Here is a 15,029-nt window from a genome sequence, read left to right as displayed (position 1 = left end):
AAACATAGTTTACATTGGGACACTGTGATTACCTTTGCTGTGCAACATAGAGGCAATTTATAGTTTTATTGTGGGTTTTTTTTCATATTTGAAAAATGTATGGTTTTTATAATGTTTTTGTCACATTGAGAAATCAATTCACTTCGCCCAATTGTTTCAGAGATGTCAACATAAAAAAGTGTCGATTATGAAACTCCACCATAGTTTTATGGAATGAAAACACTCATCCGATAGTCCATCAGTATGAGGGCGAGTCATGACTGAATACAACATTTTTGGTGTACGATCCCTATGAATAACCCAAAAACTGATTACACTGACTTGCTCTCTAGATTTTGTATTTTAGTATTTCACTGATAACGAAATAGGGTAATTAAACATTTTGAAAAAAAGTAATAATTTAATTGATTCCAACGAATTTTGCATGATTTGCCATCCTTCCTCTATAGGCACACAGATTTACTGTATATACGCGTTTATGTCTACGTATAGGCACTTGAGTTTGTTTCCTGTCGGAAACTATTTGCCGACGGAAACGGATGTGGAGCGAATCACAACTTCCACCCATGTGTGAGGACCACTCGGAAAAAGCACCAGACGAGTAGCTTCCAGTCTTGCGGTGTTTCACACTAAAGTTGACATTAAAACCTCAAATATTTACGAGAAGCCGCGGGAGCTGGAGCGGGTCTCGAGGACAAGATGGCGGAGATCGTTCAGCAGCGGATTGAGGAGCGGATCCCGGAGCTGGAGCAGCTGGAGAGAGTGGGGCTGTTCACCAAGAAAGAAGTCAAGTAGGACAACATCCAAGTGTTTACAGGCACTTCCCTTACAGCGACCCAGAGGATAAAAGAACAAGTTTATCGTAGAGTGTCAATAATTGGAGGATTAGCCGGGTTAGCCGTCACGATTTAGCAAGTTACTTCAACGCTTTAGATAACTGATGGATGACAGATGGAAGCAAAACCATATTTCACGATATTTCTGACCAAATACCTCGAAATTGTCTTGATTGATGTTTTCACAATGACATTTTGGTTAACAATCATTGATTATCACTTAACTGTAATTCAACCTTTAAATCGAGGAAAATACATTTAGGTCGTATCCTGGTGTACACATATCCAAACTCAAATGATATCTTGCCTGTATCACGATATTGATACAATATTGATAATTTTCAGAGCCCCCTGTTTCTAGTGAATCGACATCTATATAATGGTTTACGGGATAATATTTGTGGCTGATTTTGAAAGAAACCTTTACATTTCATAGCTTTGAAGAAGTCCTTTTCTTTGGATTGTGTATTCTGACGAAGTTAACCGCTTGTCATTTTTTCAGATCGATCATCAAAAGAGTGACGGCCCTGGAGTACAAGCTCCACCGGCTGGTTTTAAACAAGGATGACTTCATAGCCTATATACAGGTAGAATAACATAATCATGCTTCAGTCTTCATTCTTGGTTTAATTAAAGGTTAATTCACCTCTTGTTGAATTACAGTATGAAATCAACGTCTTGGAGCTGATTAAGAAGAGGAGAGTGGTACGTGGCCGTTCTTTATACAGCCAGCACTTTGTTTCACCTCATCCCATCTGTTATTTGACGGTGAAGATATTATGTGAATTTAAGTTGCTAAACCAAAGGCCGACACTTTAAAGCAGCGCACCAGTTTTCCCCCAGAGCCGGACAAGAAGACTGATGCCCTTCTTTCCCCTGTGTGTGCATCAGGAACATTAGCTGACTGCTAGATAACTTAGCACAATGAATGGGAGTGAATGGGCGGGTTAGCATACCTCTGTCTAGCTCGTTTAGCTTCCAAAACTTGTAGTTCTTCATCTGTTTATATTTTGGTTCAAGTAAATCAGATTCAGGTCGTTTTCTTTCGTGTTTTGTCGTGTTTTTCTTTTGCAGCACATTCGCTACCAGTTCAAGAGAGATGAGATTGAGTATCCCATCATACACCGAATAAACAGTGTCTTCAGAAGAGCAACAAACAAGTGGAAGGTACTATTGTGTGACACATTCATAACAAGTTCCACCAACAGTAATCAGATGGGATGCTTGTCAGTAAACCATCATCCTGTTTTTAAAATGCATCTTAGGAGAATGGGGAGAATTGTTGGCCTTTTACAATCAAAGACGGTTAAGAGAAGGACCACTGAAGTAGTGAAGGTGCTACATTCAAGCAGCACATTAACCCCCCCCTTTTTTTTTTTTATCCCAACAGGACGACGTGCAGCTCTGGCTCTCTCATGTTGCTTTCTGTAAGAAATGGGTGTGTAAACGTCTCCTCCTTTCAAACCAGCTGAGTCAGGAGAAAGGTGTGTTTACTCTGATCTATTCTGACTTTCCCTCCTCAGGCCACCAAAGGTCAGATCAGCAAAGTGTTCTCCGCCATGCTCGCCATCCACCCCGACAAACCAGGTACCTTCTTTTGTCTCTGGAACTCAGTCATTAGCTCATGCTGCAGCCCTTGTGTTGGGAGTGAACAAAAGGAAAAAAACAATGAAAACAGGGCAACTTGATAAGGTAGGTATATTAATAGTGACTTTTGTGCTTCTGTCTCTTTTTTTCCCCCCCTTTCATTTTTACTTTAGCGCTTTGGATCATGGCTGCCAAGAGTGAGCTGGAGGATCGAAACTCCTCTGAAAGTGCCAGACACCTGTTTCTGAGGGCTCTACGTTTCCACCCAAACAACAAGAAGGTCTACCAGGAGGTAAAAGAAATACAAATATACATTCTCACTTCCACTGGGTACTTGGAGGCAGTTCCAGGTGATAAAATGGTCACGGACCCATAAAAACGGAATCTTTTCCACCAGTAAATACGAAGAGGCATTTATTGTCATTGTATGCAGATACAATGAGATGAGGAGCTGAGAGGTTCTGCCAATATTTTGAGGATCCAAAGAAGTTATCAGATTTAGGGATTTTTTTTTTACTCCCCTTGTTTAGTCCAGACTCTCTGGCTTTTCATTCTTGTCTTAACCACAGCAACTGTTACGATGGGTGCCGTTTGTGTCGTACAGAGATAATGTGCTTAAACGTCCTCATTGTTTTTCTTTGGGGCTCAATTGGCATAATTCAGCCTGGTCTGACAGGATTGAAGCTCCCGGTTTAGATCTTGAGACCAGTTCCTTTTGAGCCCCACTTCCACGAACAGTTGGTTCTGTGAAAATAGGTCTTTTTATTAAAAATCCAAAGTCTGTCTCGCATTGACGCTGATGTACTCGAGCGACGCAGTGCTGCTAAAATTCTGCGGAAATCTGCCCGAGTAACTATCTCGAGTTCTTGTGCTCCAGTACTTCCGCATGGAGCTGCTGCACTGTGAGAAACTGAGGAAGCAGAAGGCTGAGCTGGAGAAAGCGGACCTCGACATGGTGAGTGTTTCACGAAAGAAACACACACTGAAGTCAATAAACACACACCGACGTGGTAACACTGTTCCGTCCTTGCACCATCCAGGGGGAATGGGAGTTCTCTCCTAGTATTCTGGATGGTAAACTGGCTGAAGTCATCTACAGAGACGCCACCAAGAAAAACAAAGGTAAGCGACAGTTTACGCTTGAAACAGAGCTGTAATCTGGACACTGGAAGTGATCCCTTTGCAAACATTGCAGCATCACCACACAACCGACCGTGTCATTCTGCTTTCATTTGCCGATCTTTTGTCCCACAGAAGCAGAATTTGTCATCTCGCTTCTGAACATCGCAGCAATCTTTGACTTCACCAAAGAATTTCAGGAGTCCATCCTGAAAGAGTGAGTCTCTACTGAAACGTCGCTCTCTCGCACTCCACTCTCCGCCTCAGGCTGAAGCACAAACATGTTTACTTCGCTTCCTCGTTTCTCCAGCTTGCAAACTAACTACACTGAGGACAGCATGACATGGGATTTCATGGCCAAGAGGGAGCTGGAGGCTCCTGGAGCAGGGGAGGAACTTCAGACTGCTAAAGGCCGAGCTTCAGATGTGAATAGACGAGAGGAGCGCTGCTGCCAGATCTACGAGGACGGGATCAAAACCCTGAACACTGGTAGGAGCCCACGCAGATCCGCAGCACCCGTGGAGGCTTATTCAATACAGAAATGTATCAAAGTATTAAGGGCAGTAAAATGTACATTGGGGGAATGGGGGGTTCACCCTGGACAGATCGCCAGTCCATCGCAGGGCCATCGGGAGCAATTAGGGGCTCAGTATCTTGCTCAAGGTCACCGGGGGAAGTGAGGATCAAACCAGCGACCCTTCGGTTGCTAGACGGCCACTCTACCTGTGAGCCATGCCGCCCCTTTGATAAGAATTCCTCAAGTGTTATTTGAAAGAATTGTGACTAAGGTAAATTCAGTATAGCTCCAGGAAACACATTTCTCAAAAGGAATCTTAAGATAATTCATATTAATCTGTATATACTGGATGGGTTGTGTCAGTTGAATTCATCTGTTTTTAGTCGAGGGTTTTTTTGGTCAAACCCTATATTCAAGTTTCCTAAAAAGTTCTAAAACATGTTAAATTTGGCTTCCTGAGACATGGAGGTGCTCAGGATTAATCATCTCATAGTGTCACAAACTCTTGCTGTACTTGTGTGTTGTGCGCTCTAGAGCCCATGTGGTCTTGCTACGTTGCTTTCTGCCTGGAGAGGCTCAAGAGGAAGACCAACGTCCAAGAGCTGAAGGAAAAGGTGAGCGAGTGTGTGTGCAGGGAACAAAACACCTCCTCACGATGAGATGAATGATGCTGATGTGTGTGTGTGTGTGTTTGTGCCACAGAGGCAGCAGAGGCTGCTGGGAGTGCTGCAGCGCGCACACGATGCCTCACTACTGAAGGCGGATTATTATAAGAACTGGGTAAGCTGTCGCCTTCATGAACTGTTTAACAAGTGTCTGTTTCTCTTTTTATCGTAATCTAGCCTGCTTCCTGTTCACCTACTTACACTGCATCAGTTTATTTTGTTAAGCTGTGTGAGAAACGAGGCAAAGTCTTTGCTGCAAACAAATTTCTTCAAGTAGGACAAACGCTATCATACTTGCGGGGAGTCTGACTGGATTTTGGTCAGTTTCAGTGGTCATGCTGCAAGTCCGGCCAATTTATGCATGCCACACCCCACCACCCCCTCTCCTACAGAAAGACCCTCAAATTATAGAAACAGAAAATACTCACAAAGATTGCCAAATAAGGTTAAATTAAAATGGGTTTGTTGTGACAAAAAGAGAGCTGAGTCAGAAGGCCAAGCCCTGAATCCAGTCTTCAGCCCTACTCTCACCTACGACCATGAAATGTGGTTCGTGACCGAAAGAAAAAGATTCTTGACACAAGGGGCCAAAAGGAGAGTTTCCTCAGGAAGCTGGCTCGCGTTTCCCTTGGGGAGAAGGTGAGATGGTCAGCCACTGCTCCTTTTTGTAGAAAGGAGCTAGTTGAGGTGTTTGGGCATCTCGTTGTGATGCCACTTGGACACCTCCCGAAGGAGGTGTTCCAACTGGTGGGAGCCACAGGGCAGACCAAGCAACAGGTAGAGGGACTGTCTCCATGCTGGTCTGGGAACGCCTCGGGGTCCCCCCTGTCAGAGAGGGCTGATGTTGCCAGGGAAAGAGAAGCAAGAGGGAGGACGGACAGACTCCTCACACATGGAAACTCTGAACATGTTGTTCTGCATGACCAGCTGCAGATCCTGCTTTCATCTGGAGATGCTGAGGGTGCAGCTAGTGTTGCCATGGCAGCCACGCAGCGCTACAGCCAATCAATGTCAGTGTGGAGCCTGAGTCTGCAGACGCTAATGCAGCTGGGGAGCGGAGATGTGGCCAGACTGTTCAAGGACGCTCTCACACACATTAATCCCAAGGTATGCAAATGATTTGATTTCATATCATTTCCACCTCATTAAGTTACACCGTCTCTGCTTACCCTGAACGCATACACACACACACACACACACACACACACACTAGTTGTGCTCTCCCAGAACCAGTACAACTGATCTCCATGGAGACACACAGGTAGCAGCTCTCACTGCCGTGCACCATAAGTGGGTCATCTCCTTGACCCCATTTCATCTTATTAACTTACTCAAATGGCCTCCTCCATTCCCTTTTGATTCTCTATTCTTTTTTTTTTTTTAACTTGAAACCAGTCAAATTCTTTTTTATTGAGCTGTCTGCAGCACATTGAGCTGCTCAGCCACATAGAAATTACTGCCGGTAAACGGCGGGATAAAGAACAAGCAATCAGATGATGCAGACACGTATAACAGTTTCGTCACCATAGCGACTGCAGCCACGTTGAAGCAAAGAGCTGCACAGTTTACACATACCATGGAGCGTGTAGCACATCTACGGTCCCGCTTGTCGCCGCCCCGTCAGCTGCCGCCACACATACGGCCTAATATGGTGATCACCCACTCAAGGAGTCCTGTGATGTCAAAAGAAAAGGACTACAATTCACTTTTCCCCCTATCTGCACTTAGGTGCCCTCATACAACCAAGATTAGCGTAGCTGATCACATCCGTTTTGAAATCTGTTCATTTCAAACAAACCACAACAAAATCTAACTTGGAACCAGCAGCAGTTCAGATGACCGTATCTCCACTGTCAGTTTCAGTCAGGTTGGTGACGGCTGGTCTCATACAAACACCATTCTGTTATTCTATAGTATTGTTGTTTGTAGTATAATGACGTTCTCCCTCCCTGAAAACTGCTATAAAAAGAAAAATCCAACATAAAAAAAACAATATCTAAATCCCATGAATGAAACATGAAACAATGAATGATTTTTTTTCAGTATTTGTGTCCAGTCTATCATTTTCTCACTTAAACATAAAGTCGCCTTTCTGAAACACTCCCAAATACAGGACGTCTAGTATTGTTACTCCAACTAAAACGCCGTGTGTGCGATTGCAGGTCGACCCGCCATGACTCAGGCAAACAGAAGAGTTGGTTCTTGTTGTGGTGGTGGGGGTTTCACAAGAATGCAGCCTGAGAAGTAGCTGCGTGAGGAGGATTACTACACCCTGCTCTGTATTCTTCTCAGTGTTGTGCAAGTGTTGAGATTAACACCCCAGACGTTTGCATCCGCTATGTCAAACAATAATAATGTCCAGAGCCCCGAGCTTTCTCATCCACCTCGATGGTGGGATACTGTTGAGAACAGGGTGCTGCTGGTGGCACATATTGAATAATCCAGTGTGGAACGCTCCAGAGGTCCCTGTCAACTACTTTAGCATACTAAGCACATTTGACAGAAATATAGAATGACATTGACGACATTTGAGAAGATGTGGCCGATGTGCTAATGTGGCCTCAGCCACCAGCAGTCTGCTCCAACCAAATCATCTCAGTCCAAGAAGTAAATATGCCAACGAAAGCACCAGATCACAAAATCCCAGGTGGAGGACCCGACCACGGTGACGGGTGTGTAGAGTGGACTCCTGGTCATGACATCAGAACCTAGCCAGGCTAGGCTATATCCTGCACAGCCGGCAAAGCATGCTAACGGTCATACACTGAAAGAAACCAGCTCCATAGCTACTCAGTTCATCGAGGGGCAGGGCCACAGAGTGCCTGACATCACAAAACTTTTAACTGTGATCTCTGACTTTAATCTCTGACTGCTCTGATCCCCTCATGCATACAATAACACATACAAGGACAGCATCAAATCTATCTACATAGATTTCTTGTATTTATAGCAGGGTTGGAAATAAACCAATTGATTACAGGAAAAATAATGCAAAAAAAAAAGAGAAAAAACCCTGACAAAATTAATCGCACCCTTGAACGGATGCGTGGATTTAGCTTGTAAAGGAAGCTAAGGAAAGGAAATAAAAGATTTCAAACTCTAAAATCCATCCATCCATCCACCCATTGTCTTCCGCTTATCCTGTTATGGGTCGCAGGGGGGCTGGAGCCTATCCCAGCAGCCTTCAGGTGAGAGGTGGGGTTCACCCTGGACAGGTCACCAGTCCATCACAGGACCGACACATAGAGACAGACAACCATTCACACTCACAGTCACACCTACGGTCAATTTAGAGTATCAATCAGCCTCGTCCCCTCTTGATGTCTTTGGACTGTGGGAGGAAGCTGGAGTACCAGAGAGAACCCACACAGGTACAGAGAGAACATGGAGACTCCACACAGGAAGATCCTGTGATGGAGCCGGGACTCGAACCTGGAACCTTCTTGCTGTGAGGCGACAGTGCTGACCACTGCACCACCGTGCAGCCTAAACTCTACAATGTATCCATTTATTCATCCACTTTTAATTTCAGTTCTTTGGATCAAAATGCTTAAAAAAATGGCTCTCAGCTGAAATTTTTTTTGCAATTCAGATCGATGTGTAAATAATTAGATTAAATTTTAATCGCTTGACAGCCCCAATTTAAAGTTGAATTGTTTTAATGCGCTTGTTCTGTTCTATTTGATTGGATTGTGGATATTTTCCACTTTTTCTACTGTTTTTGCAATATTTGTGTCTGATCCATCACGCCATTAAAGCACCAGAAAGCACCTCCTCATGCTTGTTCAAAGATGGACGATGATTATTTAGTTTTCCCTCCTCCTGGATCAACAGGAGAGTCTACCAATTTGGCAGCTGCAGGTCCAGTGGAGCGTGGCCAACCAGGATCCTGCAGAGACAGAAGCCGTCTTCAAGGTAGTCCTTAAAAAAAATCTCTCCAGTCAGGCGACCGGAGCTCTCGTCGTGCCACACGTTTAACATGTTTCTTATTAACATTCAGCACATTGAGACTTGCCTTTGTGTGTTTTAGCATTGAGATATTTGGGTGGAAAAGTAGTTCTTGTTAGTTTCTACACCTGTTAGAATAAAAAGCTCCGCAGGGCGATCGGTGATGTCATCGGTGTCTAAAGACGCTCTGTAATCAGGAAAATCGTCTGCTCCTGATCAAACCTGCAGACTAACGCCGAGAGACGAAGCCGAACAGATTAACAGCACAATGGTTTGGCCCAAGGACGGCTGGTTTGCAGACAGTGTGTTCTCTGCTGTGTTCCCAGAGAGGTCTGCTGTCTGCAGTTGCTGCTGTTGCCATGGAGATGAAAGAGAGCTACCTTGATTGGTCATACTCCACTGGAGGCTACAAGAAAGCTAGAAAGACCTTTACAAGGTGAGAAACAAACAAGGTTCCCTGCTAATCATTAATCAAAATGGGCTGAAATGCTGTGTGATGTAAATTTAAAACAGATTCTCGGGATTTGAAGTTTGTTGTTTAAATTTCAGGCTCGATTTCTCTTCTTCAGTTTACAGGAAAGTCGTCCTTTTTCCAAAGGCTTCTTCACCAGAATGATTCAGATCGAGAAAGATCAAGTAAGGATACGAAGGGTTCTCAAACTTTCCAGCTTCAGACCCCCAAAATAAAGGTTCCCGAGACTCTTAGCCCCCACAGGTAGAAAAGCTGCACGCACGCACCAACAGGACTTCTAAACTTCTTTTGGATTAACAAGTTAAATATATGTTGCGATAACTTCCCCCTATCATGTCCGATATGTCTGATGGACATGTGTGGGGCCCCTCGAGGTGGTTCAGAGCATGTTCAACTGCTGGGAAAAAAATGGAAAAATGGGTTTACGTTTGTATTTGTATTCCTGACCAGTCGAGACCATTCTGAACAGTGAGTATTGGTTCTCTTAGGAGATTCCAAAGATGAGCTACCTGAGGGACTACTATGAGAGAGCCCTGCAGGAGTTTGGCACTTCAGACGATGGTGAGTTTAACAGAAGAAAGTCTGAAAGAAAAGTACCATCAGTCAAAAATATTTATTCACAATATCTTGTTATTCAAGTATAAAGGACATGTGATCCGAGCAAACTCTCAGGAATCTTTGCTTTTTGTTTTCCTGAAGATCTGTGGCTGCAGTACATCCAGGAGGAGACAGGACCCCTGGGACAGCTGGAGAACTGCGGCAAAATCCACTGGAGAGCCATGAAGTTCCTGGAAGGGGAGAGCGTGGAGAGATTCACCTCCAAACACACTCTTTTTCAGATGGGACACCTCTGAGTAAATCTGGAATGTTCCATCAGGGCATGTCAAGGCCAGTAGAGTTGCTCCACAAAGTTCTCCGAGCAGTCGTTCCTCCTGGTCCTGCAGGAGACCGGTGCCGTTACCATCCACAAACTGTTCCTTAACCTGGTAACCAAGGGTTCTGATATTGGCTGTCCAGTTTTCCTCAAACGTTCCAGCAGGTTTGGGTGGAATGTTCTTAAATTTGACTGAGCAGGATGAGGCCGAACTGCTAGAAGCTGCATGAGACACCAGGGTGATGGCGGGAACGTTCCAAGGAGGTCCAATGTGTTTGGCATACAGAGAGGACACTTTGATGCTTGTTCTGATATTAAAACAGTCTCTTGCTCTTCATGTTGCTGTCCCTCTGTGCATGAGCACGTCTCCACTGATAACCAACCAACACACACACACACACACACACACACACTCTGAGCTTACTTTAATCTTCTTTAACAGTCTTAGTACAATAGTGAAGTTATGACACTACAATATTTAAAGTTTTGATGTACACAGTAACATCTCTTTTATGCTCCACCTTTCATGTTGAGTAGAGTAGCTGGTTAAAAAAAATACATGTATCGCTCCCGGTACTTTCATTTTGCAGTCAGTGTAGTACAACGGGGCTTTACTCCAGTGTACAAATGATTTTAACAAACAAAAGCAGATATTGGGCAGAATATCATCCAACAACCTGTTTACACTTGGTTTTAAATTGCAAATGCAATCAGATCAGTGTAGGTAAACAACGGAACACATTTGACCTCCATATCTTTTGCTTTTGCAGTGTGCTAATGCTAACACTAGCGTCCCAGACGAAGACGCAACACAGCAGATCGATTCAGGAGACACTGCACACCTCCACGACTGTGAGTTCCAGGCTATTTTGCGCTAAGAAACTCTTGCGTTTGGCGAAAGACTCGCGTCAACACTGCGCTCAGGGGCCTCTGGCAGAAGAGACGCTGAGCTTTGTGAAATCTGAACACAAGGCATCAGCTGGACAGACGAGTGCTATCTTGATTGGCTCGGATTCTCTAAAACCAGGTGTGAACAGCTTCACCGACCACATCGAACATTCATGAACGTCTGAAGATATTTACAGTTTTAAGGACACTTCAACTTGCTAAAGAAACTTCCCTAACATCTGGAACTGCACAAGTATTTTTAAAGTGCGTCATGATTTTTCAATTTCGGTCCCAATAATGGGGACAACACATAGAAGAGAGCATACAACAGTAGTGCCTCACCCACAGATGACCTCAGGCCAAGAGAATCAGGCACGCCGGTGAGGTACCGTCAACCGTAGTGGTGACACATGATTTCTCATCTTTGAATTTGTAGTCATTGACGGTGTAAAGTGGGGTCGCAGGATTTCGATTGACTACTTTGACTGATATTGCACTTACAACAAAACAGGGTACGACATATTTCCACATTATTATTACTGTCATCCTCACTGAATAAACCACTAAAACCATGATGGCGTCATTTCTGGAGCTATCGGTATCAAACGGAGACGTTTCCGTCAGACTCTCACCTCTGCAGCAACTCAGTATTTATTTAAAATGGTTTCATCTTCCGCACAATGAACCTTTAGGCGTAAAACCCAACTGTAGAGGGACATAAACGCCTCCCCGTTCTCTGAAGGAGACGTCGAGAAGATTTGTGACGGAAGTGACATTTACAGCCCCGATATGAACCTCATTCACCAAACATGTCTGAGACACTACAGCAGATTGGCAATTAAACACACACACACACACACACACACACACACACACACACACACACACACACACACACACGTGGATCAGTGCAAACATTGCGTGCTGCAAGGCTGAAGTTGGTATGGTGATGATTTCCTGTCATGATCCCTTTGGAGACGACAGAATGACACTGAGGCTGACACATTCTGCCAAATGAGCTCTTTTTTTTTTTTAGAATGCAAAAGTTCAAACGGTTTGCTGTTTAATCAGACAATTAATGTTCTACGAAAAAATTAAAAAAAAACGGACTAGTTGATATTTACAGCTACTGTGAGGGAACTCTTGTGCAGACTGCAGGTATTTTCTTGTCATACATCAGGCCTGAGGAATTTTGAGTTGCTAAATCCGAGCGCTTTTGACTCCCTTAAGAGAGGTTTTTTGTTGTTGTTTTTTTGTAGGGCTTCTCAACTTTTTTATGAGAAGATCAAATCAAAAATTTAAATGTAACAATATTGGGTTTTGGTAGAGAAAAAAAGAAATGATAAGAAAAGCATAAACATCAGCCTTTATAACAGGGTTCATTGGGTGATGAAAAACCTAGAAAAATCATGGAAATATATATATATATATATATATAAATAAAAAAAAAATATATATATATATATATATTCTCTACATTTTAGAGATCGCCCAAAAATTCTCTTAATACTAAAGTTAGTTTCATCAACGTTTTTTTGATCAAACCACATCGCCAGTCGTTAGTTTTATTTTGATATACACTGGTAAATTTTGACGGATGGAAATTTATTAGTAACGTGTGTATGACCCCTGATAACCTGTGTAGGACCTCTCTAGAACACCGACAGAGAACCACGACCCCCTGAAAACCTGTGTAGGACCTCTCTAGAACACCGACAGAGAACCACAACCCCCTGATAACCTGTGTAGGACCTCTCTAGAACACAGACAGAGAACCCTGACCTCAGTGTGTTCACCCAAAATTAGATGGTTTGGTGAGGGTCGGTGGGCCTGTAAAGCTCCAGCGAGGCTGACTCATGTTCTTACAGTGTAGAAGTTTTTGGTTGATGTTTGTTACTGCCCCTCCCCCATCCACCTACCCAACCCCCCCGTGGGAACCAGTCCAGCGTGGACCCTCAAAGCTTCTTGAAGAGGACGTAGGTGAAGAGCACCAGGATACCTGCAGACAGCAGCCCGATGGCACACTGATGGATGGTGATGACGTTCTCCAGGGCGTGGATGCGCTCCTCCATGGCGTTGGTGTTGATGTAGTCATAAATGGAGGCTCCGATGCTCCACACCGCCCACACGGTGTCCACCACCGCTTTCATGGTGGGAGAGACCATTGAGAGGGTCGCCTGCAGCCGGGCGCCAGCCGCATCCACTGCTTACCCGGCCCACGGCACTGATGGGAGAGAGAGAGGAAGACTCAACCACGAAGAGCACAACAGCTGTGAGCCAGTAACCTAAATAATAACAGCCACTATCATAATATTCACCTGGGTTGATTGTCAAGGTTTGATTTCCTCATGAAATGAGGCGTGTTGCTAATTAAAAAATTAGGTGGTTTATAAACATCATTTGGTAAAAACATACCAGACGTGTGACGTGTCAGCAGCAGGGCATTCACAGTTCTTTCATCTGTTCAGGTTTAGAATCACTTGAACTAAAATAACTCCCATTTTAAAAACAGGCTTTTACTCTTAATAGTTATGATTCCTTCTTGCAGATGAATTATCCAGGATGCAAAATATGTTAAGTTAATTCCACCAGGCTTTCTTGCAATATTACAACATCTTACATATAATAACGGAATCATAAGAGGCTTAAATTCTGTGCTATGAGTTGTTTTTGATCAAAAGTACATTTTGCTGGAAATACCTTATATGAAATACTTTAAATCAAAATGTCAGTACAGACCTTACTAAATGAATGGATGTACATGGAGGTGTAGCTGATTTTACTCATGTATGTTGAATGTATTTCCCTGCTGCTATCAGCTGCTGGTAGTGAGACAGAGACAACGACCCTGCTGTTATTCCTTCCTTGCTTTTTACTGATCTGTATTTTAATTCTTGGGACAAAAAAAAAAACAACACAAAATTGGTTAAAAGTAATTCTATGAAAACTTGTGTTTTTACAGGCTTATTTTGGCTACTTTAGGCCCATCTGACTCCATTCCGGCAATATTACACGATTAACTTATATGATTTTTTTAAAAGTATTTTCAAAACAATCCTAAACTATTCTATTATTTTAGTATGTTTTTGCAATCTTGTTTGGACAATGTAAACTTTTCCCTTGACAATAAAGCCTTTGTGTGTGTGTGTGTGTGTGTGTGTGTGTGTGTGTGTGTGTGTGTGTGTGTGTGTGTGTGTGTTTATCCGGAGCCGTCAACACACGCTGACGTCAGGTCCAGCTCGATAGAACTGGACTCACGTGATCGGGCTCAGGCGTCGATCTTGTAGAGCTGCAGCTCCACAGGAAACTGGCTCCCAGCTAGCAGATGAGGAGCAGCTGAGGGGAGTAACCGGAGAGTGCGCAGGTTTGGTACTGACGAGATAATAAACCGTCAAACTCACCGACACGAGTCAGGCGTGAACGTGAGGATGAGGATGATGAAGAACATCCGTCCTACGGTTACCGGAGAAACTAATGATCTTGTTTGAAAGAGGCCGGGCGGTTTCTCCCAGGAACCAAGTCGGAGCAGTCTTAATCAGCATCAAGCCAGTTGCATCACTCACACCGCTTCCGCTTACACATTTCAAAATAAAGTACTAACATTAATTGGAACATGTTGAGTAGTAGAACACGCCCAGGAATAAAGAACGTGATTCCAACAGTCAAATATTTCTAGTAAAATAATAAATTCCCGTGCACAAAGAAATCCGAAAAACCATGAATTCTAGAAAGGTATTGCCCCAACTTCCGGTATGAATATGGACTCAGTCGTAGCAGCTGACTGATGCCACATGGGTGCGTCTCCTGGGGCACTAAAAGAAGAACATGACCCCAAAAAGAGAACAGAACGAAATAGAAAATGACACAAGAATGAAATAGGATGAAACACAATAGACTGGAACAAAATGGAAAATCATGATAGAAAATATCAGAACAGAGTAAAGATAATAAAATCTTAAATTAAGTACAGTGCAGTACAATGAACCAGAATAAGACGAAACAGCAATGTTTTCATTTATGAAAAAATTAAAAATGGGCACAGAATACGTGTGAAATTGAAGAATATATTACTTTCGATCTTATGACATGTAATGTAGGTTTTAATCTTTCATGATGGTCTGTT

At 43.5% G+C, this 15,029-nt stretch overlaps 1 protein-coding gene and 1 long non-coding RNA gene across 3 annotated transcripts; one reads left to right on the top strand and one right to left on the bottom strand.

The window, feature by feature from the left end:
- Positions 1-509: 509 nt before the first annotated feature.
- On the top strand, positions 510-10,353 carry utp6 (UTP6 small subunit processome component). Its single transcript, XM_086211243.1, has 19 exons — positions 510-791; positions 1,339-1,423; positions 1,500-1,541; positions 1,911-2,003; positions 2,227-2,274; positions 2,360-2,423; positions 2,597-2,715; positions 3,301-3,378; positions 3,464-3,545; positions 3,678-3,759; positions 3,853-4,031; positions 4,594-4,673; positions 4,762-4,839; positions 5,652-5,831; positions 8,559-8,639; positions 8,999-9,108; positions 9,242-9,308; positions 9,633-9,705; positions 9,844-10,353. The coding sequence occupies exons 1-19, from the start codon at positions 700-702 to the stop codon at positions 9,996-9,998; spliced, it is 1,788 nt and encodes a 595-aa protein (XP_086067369.1). The 5' UTR covers positions 510-699; the 3' UTR covers positions 9,999-10,353.
- Positions 4,735-14,527, bottom strand: LOC147257356 (uncharacterized). Of its 2 annotated transcripts, none has more exons than XR_015117586.1 (3): positions 14,308-14,527; positions 12,906-13,130; positions 4,735-6,397 (listed from the first exon to the last, which is right to left on the bottom strand). It is a non-coding gene; the product is annotated as an uncharacterized LOC147257356 (long non-coding RNA). The 2 variants fall into 2 exon arrangements; XR_015117585.1 differs by lacking the exon at positions 4,735-6,397 and adding an exon at positions 8,194-10,389.
- Positions 14,528-15,029: the final 502 nt, after the last annotated feature.

This window comes from Aulostomus chinensis, chromosome 8, assembly GCF_037954235.1.
Source record: "Aulostomus chinensis isolate RoL2024-O1b breed Wild chromosome 8, RoL_Achi_v1.0, whole genome shotgun sequence".
NCBI lineage: Eukaryota > Metazoa > Chordata > Actinopteri > Syngnathiformes > Aulostomidae > Aulostomus > Aulostomus chinensis.
Note: the sequence above shows the minus strand (reverse complement) of the source record. Positions and strands in the feature narration are given on the sequence as shown.

Excerpts from the sequence above, each read along its gene's own strand:
- utp6 (XM_086211243.1), top strand. The coding sequence starts at position 700 with ATGGCGGAGATCGTTCAGCAGCGGATTGAGGAGCGGATCCCGGAGCTG. Across the intron at positions 792-1,338 it reads TTCACCAAGAAAGAAGTCAA|ATCGATCATCAAAAGAGTGA; the intron begins GTAGGACAACAT and ends TCATTTTTTCAG. Across the intron at positions 4,840-5,651 it reads CGGATTATTATAAGAACTGG|CTGCAGATCCTGCTTTCATC; the intron begins GTAAGCTGTCGC and ends CTGCATGACCAG.